The sequence below is a fragment of the Pyrus communis genome, chromosome 7, assembly GCF_963583255.1.
Source record: "Pyrus communis chromosome 7, drPyrComm1.1, whole genome shotgun sequence".
NCBI lineage: Eukaryota > Viridiplantae > Streptophyta > Magnoliopsida > Rosales > Rosaceae > Pyrus > Pyrus communis.
The window spans coordinates 24,780,736-24,801,714 of record NC_084809.1 but is presented as its reverse complement, the minus strand read 5'-3'; the positions used below and the strand labels follow the sequence as shown (position 1 = coordinate 24,801,714).

The window sequence follows — 20,979 nt, the reverse complement described above, 5'->3', positions numbered from 1 at the left end:
ATTGGTAGAAGTTTTCCAGCATTGGTGGAAGTTTTCAATGCCCATGCAAAGTAAAATTGAATTTGTAAATGCATGGAGGTTGTATTGTCAAAGGAAGTGCTGTAAACTTCAATGTGCAGTTAATGCATCAGTTTGGAGTTGCTCTATAAATAGAGCACTCTGTATGCTTTCAAGTGACAGAAAAATATAAAAGAAGAGAACGAGAGAAAAGGTCAATAACATCATCTATTCTGCCGTCTTTTATTTGTTATCCTCTTGTGCTATAGTTTTAGTGTGACATTTTATATCTACCTCGTACCTACCATTAAAAGGTTATCTCTCTAACTTTGACCTATTTATAACAGTTATGTTATTATCTCATATTTAATCTAGATTTATAAAAAAACTAGCCTTGTGCCTCAAGTCTACGAGTGTGGCACTTGGGTCTTTTGACTTTTTTTTTTTTTTTTTTTTGAATTTATATGTGTTTACAAGAATTTTTTTTTGTTCAAATGATATTATTTATACTAAATAAAAATAAAAATAGATATTTGACTAAATACTCCTCGTGTAAGTTAGTTTTGATTTGAATTTTTACAGTTTTATCCTTTCTTAATTAAATTGTATTCATTAATTTTTATTTTTTTTATTTTAAAAAGAGTGGGCCATTTTTTTATATTATGAAAGCTTCACCATTTGCATTCTTACTTTAAATTAGCTGGTGGACATTGGGTGGGTTGGTCAGGTTGGACTTCAACCGTGACATTATTAAACCCATTTCCACCTAAGAAAACGGGCAAACCAATTCACTCAAACCATTCTAAGACGGGTTGGTTTAGACGAGTTCATCGGGTTGTGATTATTTACTTTCTTTCTTATTCCTAAAGTGATTATGAGTGATAAATAATCCAAAATACACGTAATTTTAAACTTAAATCTTGTGAATTTGGTGTTGTAGAATCACTACTTGTTACTTAATATTTGAATTCATCATTTAACTAAACAAGAAGTAAACAAAGTTTGTTTAATAACTATTAAATTTTATGTATATGTGCATTTAATATACATATACATATATATATGTATGTATGTATATATATATATATATATATATATATATATATATATATATATGTATGTACATATATAAGAATGATTGATATTCGGAGGTCGATTTCAATCGGTCAATAACACATCAACCTAATCTAGTCCAATTATTGAGCGGGTGGTCAGGTTTCAACTTGAAAATAATTTTTTAAAGTTTACAACCCAGCCTACCCTAACAAATTTTGATTGGGTTGGTCGGGTTGATCGGTAAACCACTAAGTAACCCACTCCTACTATGTATATATAAATAAAACCAAAAAAAAAAAAAAAAAAAAATTTCCAAAGGAGCCGAAAAACGCCCATTATTGACACCTTGTGTGTTTGTTTGTTCTGATGTTTTATTCACTTTGAATCTTTGATTGAGTAAGAACTGTTGGATAACAAGTCTGGAAGAGAAGAGAGAGTTTTTTGTTGACCGAGCACAGTAGCCGGCCACTGCCGTCTCGCAATACGTTAATCATTTTGTAAGAAATATTTAATTATTTGAATGCGCGTTGAACGATTAACCCAACAATACACCCACAACCCACAAAAGCCTGCTTCTTCTGTTTCTGTACTTTCTTGGTAATTAACCCTCTTTCTTTCTCAATCGTTGCTCAACATATTCTGTATTTATTCATCTCTTGTTTTTTTTTCAAAATTTCCGTACTTGTTACAGTACTAGTCTAATTGTTATCCATACCACTGAGCCCAAAGCTTTAGTTTTTCTGGGTTTTTCTCACTTTCTTATTTTTCATCAAAGAATTGGAGATTCTTCTGCAAATTCGTATTTTGAATTGAATTTGGGGATTTGGGTATTGGGTAAATTTGAACGTGTCAAAAGTAGCAATTTTTTGGGGTTTTCTGAGTGTTGTATATTGGGTGAATATTGAATGTTCGTGAGGTGAAGTGGGTAAAGGGTGAATTATGAGTTCTTTGGAAGGTGAATTATGGATAGTTGATTCTTTGGTTTAGATTGTTTGTGATGGAGTTAGGTAAAGGACGAGGTTTTGTGAAGGTTTGGATTGGTTTTGGGTAGTGAATTTTGCTTGTGAAGGAGGGTTTTGTGTTTGTTTCTAGTTCAACATGGGTTTAATATGTACCAAGGCTTCGGCCGTCGAAGATAGCCGGGAAAGCCCACCAAAAAGGGCAGCTTCGAAATCAAGTGGGCACCACTCTGAGCTGAAGGTTTCGCGGTTCAATTCTTCGAAAAGAGAGGAGCCAGTTTGGACTAAAGATAGATTGGGTGGTGGTGGTGATGTCAAAATTATGTTGGTGGATAAGAAAGTCAATGGTTCAATCCAATCATATGATCAGACTAAGAGTAAGAAGATGGACAAGGCTGAGGTTGCTCTTCTTGATCACCCGGGTTCGAGAAGAATTCCCAACGCTACAGTGGCCGAGCAATTAGCGGCAGGATGGCCAGGTTGGCTCGCTGCAGCTGCCCCTGAAGCTATCAATGGATGGATACCACAACGCGCTGACACGTTCGAGAAGTTAAATAAAGTACGTTCAATTCTTTACCTGATACCGTACATGATGTATCTCTTATGTTATTGTATTAGTATAACTAATGCTATTGTTCACGGATAGGGAATAAACTCACAATGATTCGAGAAAAGAAAATTGGGCGGTTTTCTACATGATGTGACAATTTTTTCAAGCTACCATGGTTGTGCAGTTAATTACTCTTGTTCATGTGAGTAGTGCAGTTCCTGATTCTTTTCTCTTTTTGCATGTTTTGGCATCTCCCTCTTTCAGATTGGCCAAGGAACTTATAGTAGTGTTTACAAGGCTCGCGATGTCATGAAGGATAAATTTGTTGCTCTCAAAAAAGTCAGATTTGATAATCTCGATTCTGAGAGTGTCAAGTTTATGGCAAGAGAAATTCTTTTCTTGCGCAGGCTTGATCACCCTAATATAATAAAGTTGCAAGGATTGATCACAGCACGGTCATCTAGCAGTTTGTACCTTATTTTTGAGTATATGGAACATGATCTTACAGGGCTTGCATCACGCCCAGGCATTAAGTTCTCCGAACCTCAGGTAGTTATATCGCTTTTACACTTCTCTTACATTTCTTAATGTACCTCACTACCGTACATCTATGCAAATAAAATAGCCCATTTTTACAGAATGGAAACAATGCCCCTGTAAGATTCCTAATTCTAGTGTTGCTTTTATTTCATTTTAGGTCAAATGTTACATGCAGCAACTTTTAAGTGGTCTTGATCACTGTCATAGCCATGGTGTTTTGCATCGTGACATAAAGGGGTCAAATCTTCTTGTTGACAACAATGGCATCTTGAAAATTGCTGACTTTGGCTTGGCAAGCAATTATGATCCTCGTCACAGTGTTCCATTGACAAGCCGTGTTGTGACTCTTTGGTATCGGCCTCCAGAGCTTTTACTTGGAGCCACTAAATATGGTGTTGCTGTGGATTTGTGGAGCACAGGTTGCATTCTAGGCGAATTGTATTCTGGAAAGCCCATCCTGCCAGGAAAAACAGAGGTAAGACATTGAGGAATTTTACCCCTTATAATCCATGCATTGTTGATGCCCTTACGGTCCAGGTTGGATCATTATTGGCTTTGACATGTCTTTGTGAAATTATTACGGATTACATTATCCTGAAATAATAAAGAACTGAGAAAGAGGATCTCTCTAAGTTCTTGATTTTTAATTCAAAATTGCAGATGATATTTGAGTATATGACTAATTATGCCCAATTCTTTTATTGTAAAAGCTTAATTCATAATTATGTTTATTTGCTTATAATATTTTGAGTTTCTAAATCTTAAACACATAATGTGAGAGAATAGCTAGAGTGCAGTCTTGATGTATCTCGAGGATTTATATGAACCATGGATTTGAGTAGCAAGATTATGTCCTTGGCACGTGTTAGACATATTCTGTGGACTTAGTGTAAGGCATTGGCGACACTTCTTGTTCCTCACAGCTACATTTCTCCTCGCTATTTGTTTGACTTAATGTGAAATTTCTCTGTATATATTCAGATGGTGCCTATTAATTTATGTGTATTTTTTTATTATAGGTTGAACAATTGCATAAAATTTTCAAGCTCTGTGGCTCACCATCCGAGGATTACTGGCGTAAATTGCACTTACGAAATTCAACAATGATCAAGCCTCCTCAACCTTATAGAAGATGCGTGGCAGAGACTTTTAAGGACCTTCCTGCTGCAGCTCTGCAGCTTATGGACATTTTACTTTCTGTTGATCCTGCTGATCGAGGAACTGCTGCAATTGCCCTCAAGAATGAGGTGTGCGCAATTTATTTTCTGGAAACTGCAAAAAGGAAATACATAAAATGGAACCAATGCTGTTTTATAGTTATATATATATATATATATATTCATATTCTATGTATTCCTGAAAGTTTGTGTACCTGATTAGGCTGGGAGAAGGATGTGTGGAACAGAATTAAATTATCTTTCAGAAACTGTCCTTACGATTGTTCCTTTTCCTTTAAAACCTTGAATCTGTTTCATTTAATCATACAAGAGGCCTATGAATTCCTTTCTCTGTTGTAATAATGAATGTTCTTTCAACAGTTCTTCACCACAAAGCCTTTTCCTTGTGATCCTTCAAGTTTGCCCAAGTACCCCCCCAGCAAAGAGATTGATGCCAAATTGCGAGAAGAAGAAGCTAGAAAGTACGTCTTATTGGTAACACATTAATACTTTTCGGACAAAGATGATACAAGGTTAATCTTTAATCTTTATGCATTTTTTTTAGGCAAGGAGCCAGTGGAGGAGGGGGTCAGAAGGAAGACCTTGGCAGGAGAGCACAACCTTCAGCAGTTGCAGGAACAAATGCTAACTCCGAGTCCATTGCGTCAGTGCAGGTAACTGAAAATAAGTTTTATATCTTCGTGTTTAAAGTTGGATTTTGTTTGACATTGAAATGAGCTGCCAGAGACTAAAGTTATTTATAAGTTCGGGTGAAAATTGTAATTGTAATTCTGTATATAAAAGGATATTTGAAAATGACCATATTTTGGAAATTTATGGATTTAATTGAAACTTCTATACTCTGCTGTTATGTCATACTATAATCTACTGGTTCAAGCCTCTTGGATGAAAATCTATAGTAATTTCAACACTGCTGGTTGGCTGGTCTTTTGTTTTGAGTATCTCTTACTTTCCCCATGACTCAGATAAGTTAGGCCCCGTTTCATGATGTTTGTAACTTTATATGTTTGGTTTATAGTTTTTCTTTTATGTATATATGGTAAGAGGAGAGAGGGAGGTGAGATTGGAGACACGTGATTAAGAAATGAAGGAATTAACTTTCTATATGGTAAGAGGAGAGAGGGAGGTGAGATTAAATCCATAAAGCTAAATCTTTAAAAGAATATGTAGAATTGTTTTTGTTTTTAATTTAATTTTATGTACATCATCACATTGGAGGCTATAAGGTATTAACTTTCTATATTCACTTTAGAATCAAGTAGTTCATATCTGTTTGGAGGAGGAGGAATTTATGAAATGTGTTTCGATATTGTGTGTTAATATTAGGGGAAGGTTCTTGCAAAATATTTTGGATTTACATTTTTGTCGAACTTGTGAAGAAATGCTTGCGAATATGTTTTGCAATTTACTTTTGATAACTAAACATATTCACGCGCATGTCAAACTTGTTCATATTTAGGTCTTTATTTTGATAACTGAATTCTCTGCTCTCTGTTCACATACATTGTGATTCTTATAAAAATGCTTCTTCTGCCTCTGTTTATTTCTTTATGATGACATTTGCTCTCCAATTACAGAGAAGACAAGGCCATTCCAACCCAAAGGTCCGAAGTGAAATGTTCAACCCACATAGGGAACAAACTCTTTCTGGGTTTCTGGTTGATCCAACCAAACATTTGCCAAGCGATAAAGATGCTAGAAAAGATTTCACGGAGCACCAGAATAAGAGGACTTCAATTTCAGGACCACTAATCCATGGGCCTGGATGGGCTAAGTCTGGAAAGGAACTTAATGATTCCTTTTTGAGTTCAAATAGAGCCAACTTGTCGAAATTATCTGGTTTAGTAATGGCTAGGACTGCGTTGTCCGACGACCAACAAGAAAAACCTGGCCCCTCAGGACAAGAAACAATGAAGCCAGTAGGCGGATTTCCAGGGTCACTTGATCAGGAGGAATCCGCAAAGAAGCGGGAGCGGATGTATTACACACAGAGAGTTGCCAGTTCTCGTCAGATGGAAGATGAGAATGGCTCCATTAAAGAACCAAATATGGTTAGTTTCGTTTTTCGCAGTAAAATTGTCAGTTTATGTCACAACTATTGCATACTCTGGATCCTGCCAGTCATTCTCTGATATACTTATCCTAGTTAGCTGAGCCTAAATTCTTCTTCAAAATTCTTTTTGCAGCATGGTCATGGGCCCAGGGGGAACAAAATTTACGTGTCTGGTCCACTACTTATTTCTTCAAACAATATGGATCAGATGCTTAAAGACCATGACCGCCGGATCCAAGAATACGCCCGGCGTGCTCGACTGGAGAAGAGCAGACATGGGACGCAAGTGACAGAAAATTCAACCTTATCCTCTAGACATCGAGCTGGATAAGCTATGAAATTAAACATTTGTATTCCTGGTTGTCTTGGAGCTGGATCCCTGGAACCCCTTGACGTCGTCATAACACACACACTGATACAGATACACAATACAAAGAGAGAGAGATCAAGCTACGCCCTTCGCTGTACAGTGAGTACTTTCTTCGGTCCCATACTATTCTACTCGTTAGTAAATGAGCCATCAGATGGCTAATTTTGAAGAAGTGGCATTTTCATTAGAACATACTTTATGTCCAAGTCCCTCTCGTAGCCATTTGAGGATGAATGCACCAAATTTATTTGTCGTACATACAGTTGAAAAATAATTCTTGCTAACGTAAGTTAGTGTCTCCATTTTCTTCGCTTCGTTGCAACTTATGTGAGTGTTTGCTGTTCTTCACAATGGGGTGAACACGGGTTGAATACTCTTAACACTTCCGAAAGGTGAGGTGCACTTTTGCCACTCGTATGAAAACATATATGAATGAACAGTTTATATTTATAACATGTTTTAAACAAGGAAAATAAGAAATCTGAAGTATTTTGATAGTGGTATTTTCTTCCAGTGATTATTTCATGTAGAAGTTCTTATTTTGTTTTGTCTCACTTTATCCACTATACTTATCCTCCATGTCCTACGTTATCTTATCGCCATGTCGCACGTTACCCTCATTCTCTCAATTGAGTTGAGAGAAACCGTAGTTTCGCTGACATGACAGGGATTCTTTAGTTTTTTAGCTGTGAATACAAGGATATATTATAAAAACTGAGTTTTAACAACGATTTTTAAGAAATTAAAGTCTTTTATTAGTGTTGCGAACGAGAGAATTTGAGTAATTTTCGCGAGCGTTTTGTTTTAATTTTTTTACCTTGCTATGGTGATAATCGTTGTTTCAGATGTCCTAAATGTGAAAACGGGTTGAAAAATCCAAAGTGAAGAAAAACACAAATGATGAGTGCATGGATCACATTGAGACAAAACAAAGCGTAGAAAATAAAATTAGATTTTCTTTGCCAGCCGTCAGATTTGGTCGACAGTCGACAAGGACATGTTCAAATACATTCCACCCGAAGCTGTGGGCATTTGGCATGACAGTCAACAAGGACATGTTCAAATACATTCCACCCGAAGCTGCGGGCAGCCTCTATCTACGACCACAACCGTGTTAAACATTTTTGACCTGTCTTTGTTTAGAGGTCAAGGATTGTTTGCTCTCTCACTTGGTGCCCTTCTGTTTTGTGTGGTCACGGTTAAGTCATGTCAATATTTTATATTGTTTTTTTTTATAAAGATAATAAGACAAAAATAGTAGTAATATAAAATATTAACATGGCTTAACCGTGACCACACAAATAGGAGAGCACGGGAGGGCAGACAATCCTTGTCCTTGTTTAGAAGTCCCATTTTGACACAAACCTAATTCAACTTTTTAATTCATTTCCTCTTTAATTTAATTTCTCTAATCATTAACATAGCCGAACAAATTAAAATTGTAATAAATTTTTAACGTTGACATCGTTGAACAAAAGTAGTGCGTTAATATCTTTCGAGCAATTTTATTCTCTTAGATCTTATCTAGCAGCGGAGGAGAATAAATATTCATTCAACTTTTGTTGTTTTACTTTCTTTTGCACCATTGGATTAAGATCGAATAGGAGATGATTCCAATTTCTTGAGACCTTAGGATCTAGGATAAGGGGGAAACACTCGTTCAATTTTCTCATATGATTAAGAAGTGTGAAGTCAAATAACCTACACAAGACTTAAAACGGGGGCCATAACCACGACGACTTTCAAACAGACGAAAAAACATGTTTCGAAGAAGCTAGCTTCTTCCTTCTCATGTTTTTTTTTTTTGTTCGTCTAAAGTCCACTAGAATTATTGAATCCGATATAATTGTTCTTCTTCTCCAAAAATCAATCATTGTCCTTCTCTAATGTCTCCTGCCCCGACGATCATCTCTGTCTTCCTGATTACCACTTGGACCATTTTTCTGATCACAACATTCCCAACTTTCGGCGGCGCCACTACTGAGTTCGTCTTCAACACCAACTTCAACTCCAGCAGCAACCTCAGCCTCTACGGCAGCGCCACCATCCAATCCTCCATCCTCAGCCTCACCAATGACTCCACCACCTTCTCACTGGGACGCGCTTTCTACTCTCACAAAATCCCCACCAAATACGCCAACTCTTCAGAAGCACTTCCTTTCTCCACCTCTTTTATTTTCTCCCTTGCTCCCGTCAAAAACCTCCTTCCCGGCCACGGTTTTGTCTTCCTCTTCTCACCGTTCTCTGGCTTAAGCGGTGCAAGCTCCGCGCAGAACTTGGGTTTTTTAAACTTCTCCAACAACGGCGACCCCAACAACAACATCTTCGGTGTCGAGTTTGATGTCTTCGAAAACCAAGAGTTCCAGGATCCTGATGACAACCATGTTGGTTTGGACATCAACTCCCTTACGTCTAATGCTTCGAGCACCGCAGGGTATTGGAGTGGCAGACTTGATCAAGATTTCAACGAGTTGAAGCTCAACAATGGAATTAACTATCAAGTGTGGATTGATTTTATGGGCTCGAGAATTAACGTGACCATGGCTCGTGCCGGCGTGGCAAAGCCGCGGAGGCCGCTGATAAGTGAGGTGGTGGATCTGTCCCGGGTGCTTTTGGATGAAATGTATGTGGGGTTTTGCGCGGCAACTGGAGCATTGGTCGAGAGCCATAGGATATTGGCTTGGAGCTTTAGCAATTCTAATTTCTCCATCGGCAACGATTTGGTCACTCAGAATTTGCCTTCCTTCGTGGTGTCAGAGAACAAGTCTGTTTTCGGAGTAAAAGGGTTTGTTGTGGGAGTTAGTGTTGGCGGGTTTTTGGTTGCTTGGTGTGTGGTTTTGGTGTGTTTGATTTTGGTGAGAAGGAAGAGGAGAAAGCGAATGAAAGGAGAGGAGGATGTACAGAAAGTTGAAGATTGGGAATTGGAGTACTGGCCTCACCGGATTGATTACAAAGAGATACATACCGCGACAGAGGGATTTTCGGAGGAGAAAGTGATTGGGATTGGAGGGCATGGGAAGGTTTATAAAGGGGTACTAGGAGGAGCAGAAGTAGCAGTGAAAAGAATTCCGCTTGAAAGTGAACGTGGCTTGAAAGAGTTCGTGGCCGAGGTTTCGAGCTTGGGAAGACTGAAGCATAGGAATTTGGTAGGATTGAGAGGTTGGTGCAAGAGAGAAAAGGCCAGTCTAATCTTGGTTTATGATTACATGGAAAATGGTAGTTTGGATAAGAGGATATTTGAGTGCAATGAGAGAAACTTGTTGAGTTGGGAAGAGAGAATTAAGGTGTTGAAAGATGTTGCTAGTGGGATTTTGTATTTGCACGAGGGTTGGGAAGCTAAGGTTTTGCATAGAGATATCAAATCAAGCAATGTGCTACTTGATAAGGATATGAATGCTAGGTTAGGAGATTTCGGATTGGCCCGAATGCACCTACACGGGGAAATGACGGGCACAACACAAGTGGTTGGGACGGCAGGGTACATGGCGCCCGAAGTGGTTCGAACTGGAAGAGCCTCAGCTGAGGTTGATGTGTTTGGTTTTGGGATATTGGTACTAGAGGTGGTGTGTGGGCGGAGACCGATAGAGGATGGGAAGCTGGGGTTGGTTGATTGGTGTTGGAGGCTAATGGAGAAGGGAAGGTTGAACGTAGCGCTTGATGATCGGCTCAAGGAAAAGGGTGGATACAGCGTGGAGGACGTCGAGAGGTTACTTCATTTGGGATTGTTGTGTGCATATCCTGAAGCTCATGGGAGGCCAACAATGAGGCAAGTTATGAAGGTGCTTGAAGGAGCAAGTGACAATGATGGCATTGATGGCGATCTGTCTCAAGGGGAAGGAATGCATGTAAATTTGCTGCACAAGATTAGAACAACTCCGATGTGGTCGACTTATCGGTGGAACATGGGAGGGCAGGGACACCCTACATTTGAAGACATGAAAAATTCTTTATCTTCTACATCATCTTTGTCTGGATCAGATATCATTAGAGTTGGTAGATGATTAATTTGAGCTCTCTTTGATATGTTTTTTCTCCTTTTTTTGTGCTCCAACACACATTAGGACTTGTTTGTATTCTTTCTTTTATTAATACAAAATCACTTATTCATTTTCCCCCTAATTTATGTATAAGACAAGCTAACAGATTTGAGTTCAACTTCTAGTAAATTACCATATAACGAACCCCTCTTGTTATGTTTTCTGTGTGACTGTTTTAAAGTGAATCAATTTTCAGTGAAAACAAGCAATACCAAACGCGGCCTAAAACTATATGTTTTTGCATTTCAGCATTCGCTGTGACAAATGGTCCCTTTAAACACATATAGGAAATCTCCATCACCAACACCATGCCACTTGAGGCTGCAATTGTCACGCATGATCCTCTGCTTGTGTACAAACAAGTAATCATCCATTGGCAGAATTTTCCTGCTCAAAAGCAATTGCCTCAACTCATTAACCGTGCTCAAATCCTTCACTTCCAATGGAATCGTTGCCGCGTTGAGTAAACTTGACGATGTTTGTACCACTACACTCAACCTTCTTGCCGTCGGCTCATCTCTAAGACGACTCATAGCCTTGAGGAACACAACAATCTCCGAAAATGAATGTATCCCGTACTCACTTAGATTGCGAAAATCTTCGTCTAACTCAATTCCACAGAAGAAGAGCGACATCCTCTTGATCGGGGTACCGTCCATGATATGTATTTTTTCTTTAAGGCTACGGACTGTTTCGGATGCATCAACCTCCATGGGAAGCTGCCTTGCTGAAAACTTGATGGTAATTTGAATTTTACCACTAGAATTATGGTATAAATTCAAAGGAGTTCCGAATCCAGTCCATTTGATGGTGATGTCAATGGTAGTACCTTCAGTGACAATTGGGTAATCTTCCATGTCTAATCCATCTATTAACTCCCAGCCACACACTGCAAGGGTTTGGGAAGCCAAAGGGACACCCAACACTTGTTCTATCTTCCTTTTGATTTCAACAACTGGTTCCTTGACATTCACTTCCATGATAAATTTGTGTCCCCATGAAGTAATGATCACCCTCATCCTGCCCTTTGTCTATATGACTAAGAACACTAAATGTTTAGGGTTTAGGTTTTAGGATTTAGCGTTCCGGAAACTCAAATCATCGTTCAATGGCTGGGAAATGAGAGATTTTTAAGTTTGGATTTGAGGAAGGAGAATCAAATTTAGATGTTAGAGTCATGTCAAAAGGATGAGTATCGATCATACTCTAATCACATTTGCATGAGGGCTAAGTTCATTTCGAATTCATTCTCAATTTCGGTCAAATGCTCTCTCTTCCTATCTCTAATTTTTGTTGCTTAAAGAAAAATGTGTAGTTAAATGTGCTTTCCTTTACAGCCTAGCTAGTTCGATTCTTATTTGGTATAGTTTCAATTAGATTAGATACCACTTGAATAAACACAAAGAAAAGGAACATAGAAAGAAAAAAGAAAAAAGAAGTATACTAAGAAAGACTCACCTTTAAGCAATGACGGTCTTACTAACCAAATCACCTATGCTACTATTAGATATTGAGTTAGGCACATGTATCCAACATGCCCCTAAGTGTATTAGCATAACCCTTAGCGAGTTTTAAATACAAACTGGTCCTTGCACATATGTTTAGAACGACATTGGTAAAAAAAAATTCAACGTGATTTTATTTAAAGGAGTAATGTATTTGTGGTTAAAAAATATTTTCAACACTAGTATTAAGTCAATCGACATTTTGTGATTTTAAGATGAATGGCGAGAAATTTGAACAAGTGGTATTGACCTTAATTGGTGAGATAAATTGTTTACATTCACCTTTATTTTTGTTATTGAATTTATCACCTTAATTGAAGAAGAGAAAATGAAATAATCATCGAGCTATTATTCACCTAAAGCTAAATAACAATATTTGGTCTTATTGGAAACCTAAGAGATTGCTTTCAACAAGCACCAGTGGTCTAGTGGTAGAATAGTACCCTGCCACGGTACAGACCCGGGTTCGATTCCCGGCTGGTGCATTGTTTTATTTTTGTTTTCTTTTGGTTATCCCGTTTAAATTAGAAACCAAACGCGGGCATCCCTGAATTCCGATTTCCGACATTATGGTGTCGGTTATAGAACATTCTGAAAGTTGTGGGTTGTCATTGTTGATGATATGTTTTGTTGTAAATCATCGTCTTGTTTCATTTGCTACCTTGAATTTTCTGGTGTTGTATAGAGTGATTGCGGTTGCTGCTCAAAATGTATGCTCGTTTCATTCGGGTTGTTTGAGTTTTACAAGTACATTGAATGCATCGTGGGAGAACGGAACATTGTTTTAGGACTGTTTCTTCTCACACTGTTAATGTAGGACTTTCAGTTGGAATGTATGCTAGTTTCATGTCTTTTGTAATAACACATCAGGGGTCTTGTTTGGTCTTTAGAATTGGATTGGATTGGATAACTCAGTATATTCGAAGTGTATTGAAGGTAAAGGTAGATGATTCTTTTGAGGGGATTTGAAGTCGATTAGACATTATGGAAACCTATCCCCTTTAATCCTACCATTCTGTGAGGGATTGGAATGGATAAGTTTCCTCTCTAATGCGTGTAATCCGTCAAGTTGGACCCATTTTTTTTCATTTCTTGCTTCAAATACCTTGGAATATAGTGGATTATTCATTCCAATCCAATCCTAGACACCAAACGAGTGCTATATTCGTGAGCACCCCAGCAGCCACCCATTTAAGTGTATATTAATAAATGTAAGACATATAATCACAAGTAAAGCCAGTCTCTTTTGAGCTTATTGAGTGGTTGGTAATTTATTGCATTTGTTGGATTTTTGGATCGCCGGGCCCGCCCTACTCTAACGACACCAATACTGTCCCCAACTTAACCACCTGCCAATCCATCAGATGTGAGATTTTACTACAAAAGACCTCAGTATTAGTTAGAGTAGGGTAATCCTATTTAAACCCATTGGGTTTCTTTGAACCCGCTGATGTGGGATTTAACAGCATTCAACTTCAATAATCATCTGAATGCATGCTTGCTCTGCTAGTTTTGTGCTTGTATTTTCTGAAATTAGTTGGATCCCACCCTAGGCAGCTAGAAGAATTTATTATAGGTGTTTTCGTTAATCATCTAAGAAATGGACCTAGATAGGGCTCGTTTGGTAAAAATGATTGGATTGGAAGGGACTCTCGAAATTCAAGGCATATGGAAGGTAAGATGAAAGTGATTTTTCATTGTGAGAGGATTAGACATGAAGAAAATTTCTCCCATCCAATCCTCCCATTTTAGGGAGTATTGGAATGGATAACTTTTTTTTCTTGATTAATCATCCTCCTATCGTATCCATTCTAATCCAATCATGTGTACCAAACGAGGGAATATGCGGTTGATGCTTTTGTAGGCGGTAGGATCTGTAGGTGTGCTATGTTACCTGTTCATCCACAGCCTCCGTGATAACGCTAAGGTTATGCTGGAGACTGCAGACTGCAGGGAGTCTGGTGTTGGGAATAATCAACAAGCAAGAGGCACACTACATTGCAAATCTGATGACAATGCTTTTGTATATTCGTTGTATGGAATTTAGTGTAGGCCTCAGTCTTGCAAATGCTCGAAAGAATTTTCAGAAATTTTTCTATTTTTCAGCAACTGTTGGTCAAACTTGATTGTGCGCCAATCTTGGTGCACAACATGCTAACTACTGAAATTGATCAACGTCTCTTTCCATGCATTATCTGCAAGTAGCCAAGTTGTATTTTTAATTGTTGCATCTTCGTTTAACATGTTTGTTAAAAAATTGTTTCTTCAATAACATATATTTTACAAATAGTTACAATATAACATGATAAGTCTGAATCTGTCATCGTCTACTCATTCACGAGCTTCCAAATGTTAAAATAGAGTATTGCCATCTCAAGTTCATAACAAACCAAGATAGATAACCTGACTTTGTTCCTATGCACATTCCAGCATCTCCGTAGTTATTTAAACGAAGGGCATTTTGATTTAAACGATTAACTTTTCTTGTCAATTTGTAGCCGTCGTGTTTGACATTTGTGTGATGAAACATTTGATTTGTTATTAGGAATTCGTTCGTGCTGCTAGGATAACTAATAAGTACTGATAGAGTTCGAAGAAACTAAGGTTACAGATCACTGAGCTTCTAGCTCTAGAAATGTGCAAACACTGTCGATTGTTGAAGGTATTTTGTTGCTTGCTATCGATCAGAGAAGTATTATTAGTGTTGAGTGGATTGCTTGATTACATAATTGGTGTTTTCATTGGTAATAAATTATCAAAAAGTACACGGTGTGAGACCCTTTTTATCCGTAACTGATTTAGAAAAGTGCTATCATTATTGTTTATTAAAGTTTCTTGTAATTAGTATACTGTGTTGTGGAGAGTGCTGACGAAGTAAAAGTACAGAAAAGTGAAGCATGAGGATAAGACAATCCCTCTTCACTTATGATATGTTTCGAGTTCGACATCCTAACTAACGTAAGCATGTCGCTGCTGAACATTGAGAGACAGATTCGTGTTTCATAGCTTCTCTTAATTAATTTAACAATGAACCTTTCAAAATGATATCGTAAAATAACTAATGTATCACAATGTATCTTCAAATATGACTACTCTGGCTCCAATCTTCGTTAACTAGATCTCGATAATGCATTTTGAATAGAGAATTTGTATTACTGAGTTCAATTCAACGATCCACTTGTTTATAGTATGATTTCTCCTAAGTAAACCGCTTTATCTGCATCTAGAAAGCATTAGCACATGATGCACCGATATATTTAGCTCGCTTTTTTTTTACGTATTTTACAATTCCTGCAGCAGGATAAGTTTATTGCAATTTTACTACGTAGGTTTAATCTGCTGATGTGAAGGATATGAATCAGAAGAAACTAATGGTACGTAGGATTTCAATTTTGAAACAAGTATTTTATATATACGAAATTTTGAGAGAATTGTAAGTGAACTGCGAAAATCTCCTGGAAATATTGATCTGCAGTGGCCGACCAGTGGCCTGGTTGCAGCTTGTCATGTAAATGAGGTTGAAAGCAAAGCCTGTATATGATATGATATGATTTTTTAAGACTTGGGAAAGTAGTTACTTTCAAGCTAAACCATCTTAGAGAGTGAAAGTTAATCTTTTTAATCATTTCTACATCAATTAAATGGGTAAAAAACTTCTTCTTCTTATCATCAGACTTTAGACTTTTGCGTTTTATTATTATCAAGTTTCATGATTGTTCATTAAGTTAATGGAGCCTGTCAATTTCTGGCTATCTTTTTTCAATTTTTTAGTGGTAACATTTAATAAACATATGGTGATCACGTAGTGGGGTTTATCCAGAACTTGCATTTACACTTCTTACCCTTCATTATCTTGAGTAACCGTCAGTAACTTGTTTAAATCACTTCTTATCTTGTGCCAGCAGCAGCAGGCTTCCATGGACTATACAGCTTTGTCTTTTCCGGTATCATGGTTCACAATTCAGCATTATGGATCAACTTTCCGGTCACAAAATCAGACGATGACGCCATTGCAGTTTGCGTCCTCGATCGATGCCATTGGTGGTTGAGTGTGTACCCCAAACCCAAAGCCTTGTGCTGGAAGACATGAAGGTTTGTCTGAATAGTAAAGTAGGGTAAATGAAGAGCAGAAAAGGGTAAAAAGGGTATGAAGGGAGAAGAATAGTAAATGATTGGTCCTTACTCAGTTCATGCTTATCATCTAATGATGCTTAAAGTTTGCGGATCCTGTGACATGGCCAGTTAAACAAATCTTTAAATTTGATTTAAGGTTCCTTTAAAAATTAGCAAATCATGTACGTATATGTTGTTTGAGTGTTTAAAGATATTTTATTTTATATATTATAATCTCTTTGAACTGCAACTTGATTAGCTGTGTTTTTGATCAAACAAGAGATTTTCTCGTATTACCAGTTTATAACATAATAATGTTTATTAGATTATAGTATCTTTTTTTGAACAGGTTACAAAACTTTTTTTTTTTGGTAAACGGTTACAAGCCTTTTTCAGACGGATAAGACCATATCTATTGAGGATCTGTTTGTTTTAAAGCAAAAAAATTAGTTCTCTGTCAAAAAGTGCAGAAAGATACTGAAGATATTTTGTTTATTTTATTGTTTTCTATAGCTAAATGGTTAATTAGGCAGGTTGATTTAAACTAATTTATAATGGTCATAGGAAGGCACAATAGACAGGTATCTGTTTCTTTTACACATTTTATGTTCTTTTTGTGAAGATAGAAAAATGGTTGTCCCATTCTCTATATTAATCTACATTTTAACAAGGTGATGAAAGTTTATGCTCACTTTTTACTTTTTACCAGCATGAAAGAGAATACATACTCTTAAAACTTAAAGCAAAAAATTGATCTAATTTGCATAACAAATATTTATTTTCATAATTTGATTGCATTTGAAAAGAAAAGAAATGCAGGAATCAGTCATGTATGAGAAAAACTCTTTTTTTTTTTTAGTATGAGAAGACTTTATATGGGTTATTCACGTGGCTTGACATAATATCGTGCTAGATTAGTATAGTTAAAAGATGTCATGTATTTAAATTTGGTAATTAGTTTTTCATGCGTTATCTTTTAGTTGAATTTTGTTGTTGCTTAGCATTGCCAATGTCGCATGTTTCGAAGAGGAATCTTGTATAAGAGCATCATAAATGGAGAAATGCAAATTCGAGATGTAAAAATCACATTTACATTATCAGAATATGTAAACGAGAGTTCTTCACTAATACTAGAGATGTAAATTGGGGTTCCATTTACTTTTCTCTTTTAAGACATGTTTACTTACATGATATGAGATATGAATGAATGATGGATTAAAAGGAAGGGGAATGTAAAGGTAGAGATTAAATGGAATGAGAATGTAAAGGATTAGGCATGAGATACACAACCCCTTATGCTAATGAGATACCTTCATTTTTTAGGTATCTCATACCCAAAATTTATGGGACCCATTCATTCCTATTTTCATAGTTAACATGCCCGTAAATGGAGAGGCTCACCTCCTAAAGAAGTAAAAAGGAAAATGAAAATTTACATTTTTCTGTGAACAAGAAATGTAATCCATAAGGACACCTGTGGATGGTTGTGATTTTAGTACTTGGAAGAGATATTTTGCATACCTGGTTCTGTTTTACACTAAGGAAACTGAGATGAAGGATGCCTTGGCTGATACATGCCAAATGCCATAAAAGATTCTCGAATGCGAAATAAAATATACAGAGAGAGAGAGAGAGAGAGAGAGAGAGGGTGGATGATCACATCAGTCCTAATCCAGATTCACAGGATTCAAAACCTACCAACAAGATATTTAATATTTTATGTGAACATCAAATTCCTCATTTTATATAATTCTAACTTTATTGCTTTCGTACGCTTTTTCCACTTTGTCCCAACACTTTCTCAATCATTTTCCATTGTTTCGTTTTCTTGAGATAAATTGTGGCCTCCTCGAATTGACTGAAAGCGAAATTCTAGCCTACATTGTGCCTTTGCATCCATCACGTCCGCAAGTGCGAGTAAATATCGGGCATCTGGCATCCATTATTCTATCAAGGTTGGTTTCCTGGTTTACCCCTTAGGTGGACTCGTTATCTACCCAATGACTAATGTGGATCAAATAGCATAACGGAACTGGTAAAATAGATTGAGGATTTAAGTCGAAAGATGAAAAATTCGACATCAAGAAAACTTTTATAAATTTGAACTCTAGTGTTCAATTTGAGCTCATGAACCTGTATGACAAAAAAAAAAAAAAAAAAAAAAAAAAGGTATCACGCTGCATGAGGTGTAGGTGCAGTGGTTGAATATTGATGGTTAAATTTACTTATTTATTTTTTTCAAACGATAAAAGATATTATTGTGTTTAAATAGAAATGTTCACAACTTTGGCCAAAACATTAAATAACCATTCTGGAAATGGCGTACCCCATACATCCTATATTACTTTTTTTTTTTTTTTAAATTATATTTTTTAAATATTTTTATAGGGAAATTTGTTTGAATTATCATAATTTCACATTCTCTGTTCAATTTTCTATATAAAAAAAAAAGCCATGCGAGCACATGACTTGTGTTTAAAGTTATTTTGGGTATTTCAATACCTCACTCCTTTTCTAATAAGTTTCATTTGACAAATAATAATAATAATAATAATAATAATAATAATAATAATAAAAAATAAATAAATAAATAAATAAATAAATAAATAAAATTCTGGGGTTTCTTTCAAATACAAAATGGGGGGATAATTTCGGATGATTTGAGGGTTCTCCATTTGAAAAAGGGGAACGGCCTGCACTCTCCTTTTTGTTTTTTGAATTAAAGATAATCGACCACATTTAATTCTCAAAGTTCATCAAGAAGTTTTCAAACAAACACGACATGTTTTCTAACTAGCCAAATTTTGGGGTTTGTAGTAAAGAAAAGTAAAGAACTTGTGAAAAGAATGTCAAAAGTCCTAAATAACCATGAACACAAGTCATGTGCCTCACATATGACTATTTTAGATTGAAAACTTAATAAAGTTAGGCTAAGATGACAAATTAATAATTTTAAAAAGTTAATACGAAAAATCGCTTAAAATTTTTGTTTATATGACATTAAAAAATATGTATAAGTTTAAGTTCATATAACATTTCAAAAAAAAAAAAAAATCCTAATAAATTTTATTAAAATAAAAAATGCTTAGACCCCTTCTAGTATGCCGCTCGACTAACAGGTAGCGATTTTAAGAACCCGTCATACATGTGAATTAAATATCTAAACACTAGCAATAGTGACTTTCTCATAGTCACCAATATTGAACTGGTTACTTATTGACCAAAAAAGAACTGGTTACTAGGTGGATCCAGTCAACGCTCATTCCCTCATTTGCTTACAAGGAAAATGTGCTTTTGCTACCTTAAGTAGTGACTAAGGGGTCACTAATGCCCCTCGCGTGAGTAGTGAAACAAAATTATATATTTAGGAGGGTGTATTGTGTGTGGAGTTTGATAGACTTTATTTAATTATCAACTTAAGGTGTATCAACATAGAGTTTTATGGAGTCAATAAAAGTCATTCTGTGAAGTCTAGTTTTAGTTATTTGGCTTTCTTTATCAAAAGTTATAAATGCTACCACACATGCTCTTAGTTTGTCTTTGGTTTTTACAACTTTAGTATGAATCCATCTTGTTGGATATTGTGTTTGAATGTTTTGGTCGAAGATAGTTCATCATCACAAAAGGTTTGTGCAACGGAAATACACTTTATGCGATCAATTTTTGTTCGTCGCGCTAATAGTTAAACGTAGTAGTGTCCTACGACCACATTACTGCCGCCACCACCACCCACGACCACTCCTAGCACCTCCATGATGATCATCATGATCGCCAGCTTTACTTTCGTCTTATCTTGCCCATCACCACCACCCCAAACCCCACTCTTCCACCATCCCATCACCATATTAGAAACACACGATTTACAAGAATTTGGAATTAAAAAAAATTTAATGTTCATGAGTTAAGGATTCTTTCGCATGTCTAACAATTTCAGTTGTAACAGAAAAAGTAAAATTACATAAGTGTAGCCCTTGTCTACTCCTAATTGTTTGTTTGTAACAAACAAGTAAAAAAAACTATAATTATTACAAAGGTTGTTCAATTTCTTGTGAACTTTACAAAAAAATCTATCTTTACACTCGTAAAAATTTGTAGAAGTCTATCAATAAATAGTTTCATGGAGTTTTTAGTAGTCAATAAACGCCCATCTGTGCCACTTCTTAAACTTTTCAGGTATATAATTTGGTCTGTTAAAATCTGTCTAATGGTTGGTGACGATACAACTGATACTGTGATTTGCTAAAGAAACTTGTACATGCATCCACCTTGCAGGCTTTCAGTTATATATTCGTCCAACAAAATCTGGTCTTTTGAATTGGAACAGGATTTATCTGTTATTATTATTATTATTTTTTTGAGGTCCGGATGAAGAAGGAGAAACTTCTTTTGCACCCACTTTTCAAACTTCAGACAATATTGTTCAATCGGTATTAGGAATTGCGAAATGCTTGTATTATGCACACAATACAACCTGTTTACCAAAAGCCTTGACTGCATGAAAATTAATCTTAGTTAAAGAAAAAACAAATTCAATTTTCTGTTACAATGATACCCATTAGATTACTTGACAAGTAAAAGGTTTACAAATTGTTTACCGAGACGCTTGACTGCTGCAATGCTC

General features: G+C 36.3%; 3 protein-coding genes and 1 non-coding gene across 4 annotated transcripts; 3 read left to right on the top strand and 1 right to left on the bottom strand.

The window, feature by feature from the left end:
* Window positions 1-1,353: 1,353 nt before the first annotated feature.
* On the top strand, window positions 1,354-7,900 carry LOC137739573 (probable serine/threonine-protein kinase At1g54610). Its single transcript, XM_068479194.1, has 8 exons — window positions 1,354-2,571; window positions 2,827-3,111; window positions 3,260-3,577; window positions 4,122-4,349; window positions 4,641-4,741; window positions 4,825-4,933; window positions 5,858-6,331; window positions 6,467-7,900. The coding sequence occupies exons 1-8, from the start codon at window positions 2,152-2,154 to the stop codon at window positions 6,662-6,664; spliced, it is 2,133 nt and encodes a 710-aa protein (XP_068335295.1). The 5' UTR covers window positions 1,354-2,151; the 3' UTR covers window positions 6,665-7,900.
* Window positions 7,901-8,453: 553 nt separating this feature from the next.
* LOC137740268 (probable L-type lectin-domain containing receptor kinase VII.2) lies at window positions 8,454-10,949 on the top strand. The gene has a single exon (XM_068480117.1). It carries the CDS (start codon window positions 8,590-8,592, stop codon window positions 10,702-10,704), a length of 2,115 nt encoding a protein of 704 aa, XP_068336218.1. The 5' UTR covers window positions 8,454-8,589; the 3' UTR covers window positions 10,705-10,949.
* A 36-nt stretch (window positions 10,950-10,985) lies between these two features.
* Window positions 10,986-11,759, bottom strand: LOC137740718 (polyubiquitin-like). The gene has a single exon (XM_068480541.1). It carries the CDS (start codon window positions 11,757-11,759, stop codon window positions 10,986-10,988), a length of 774 nt encoding a protein of 257 aa, XP_068336642.1.
* A 900-nt stretch (window positions 11,760-12,659) lies between these two features.
* TRNAG-GCC (transfer RNA glycine (anticodon GCC)) lies at window positions 12,660-12,730 on the top strand. Its single transcript has one exon. It is a non-coding gene; the product is annotated as a tRNA-Gly (tRNA).
* Window positions 12,731-20,979: the final 8,249 nt, after the last annotated feature.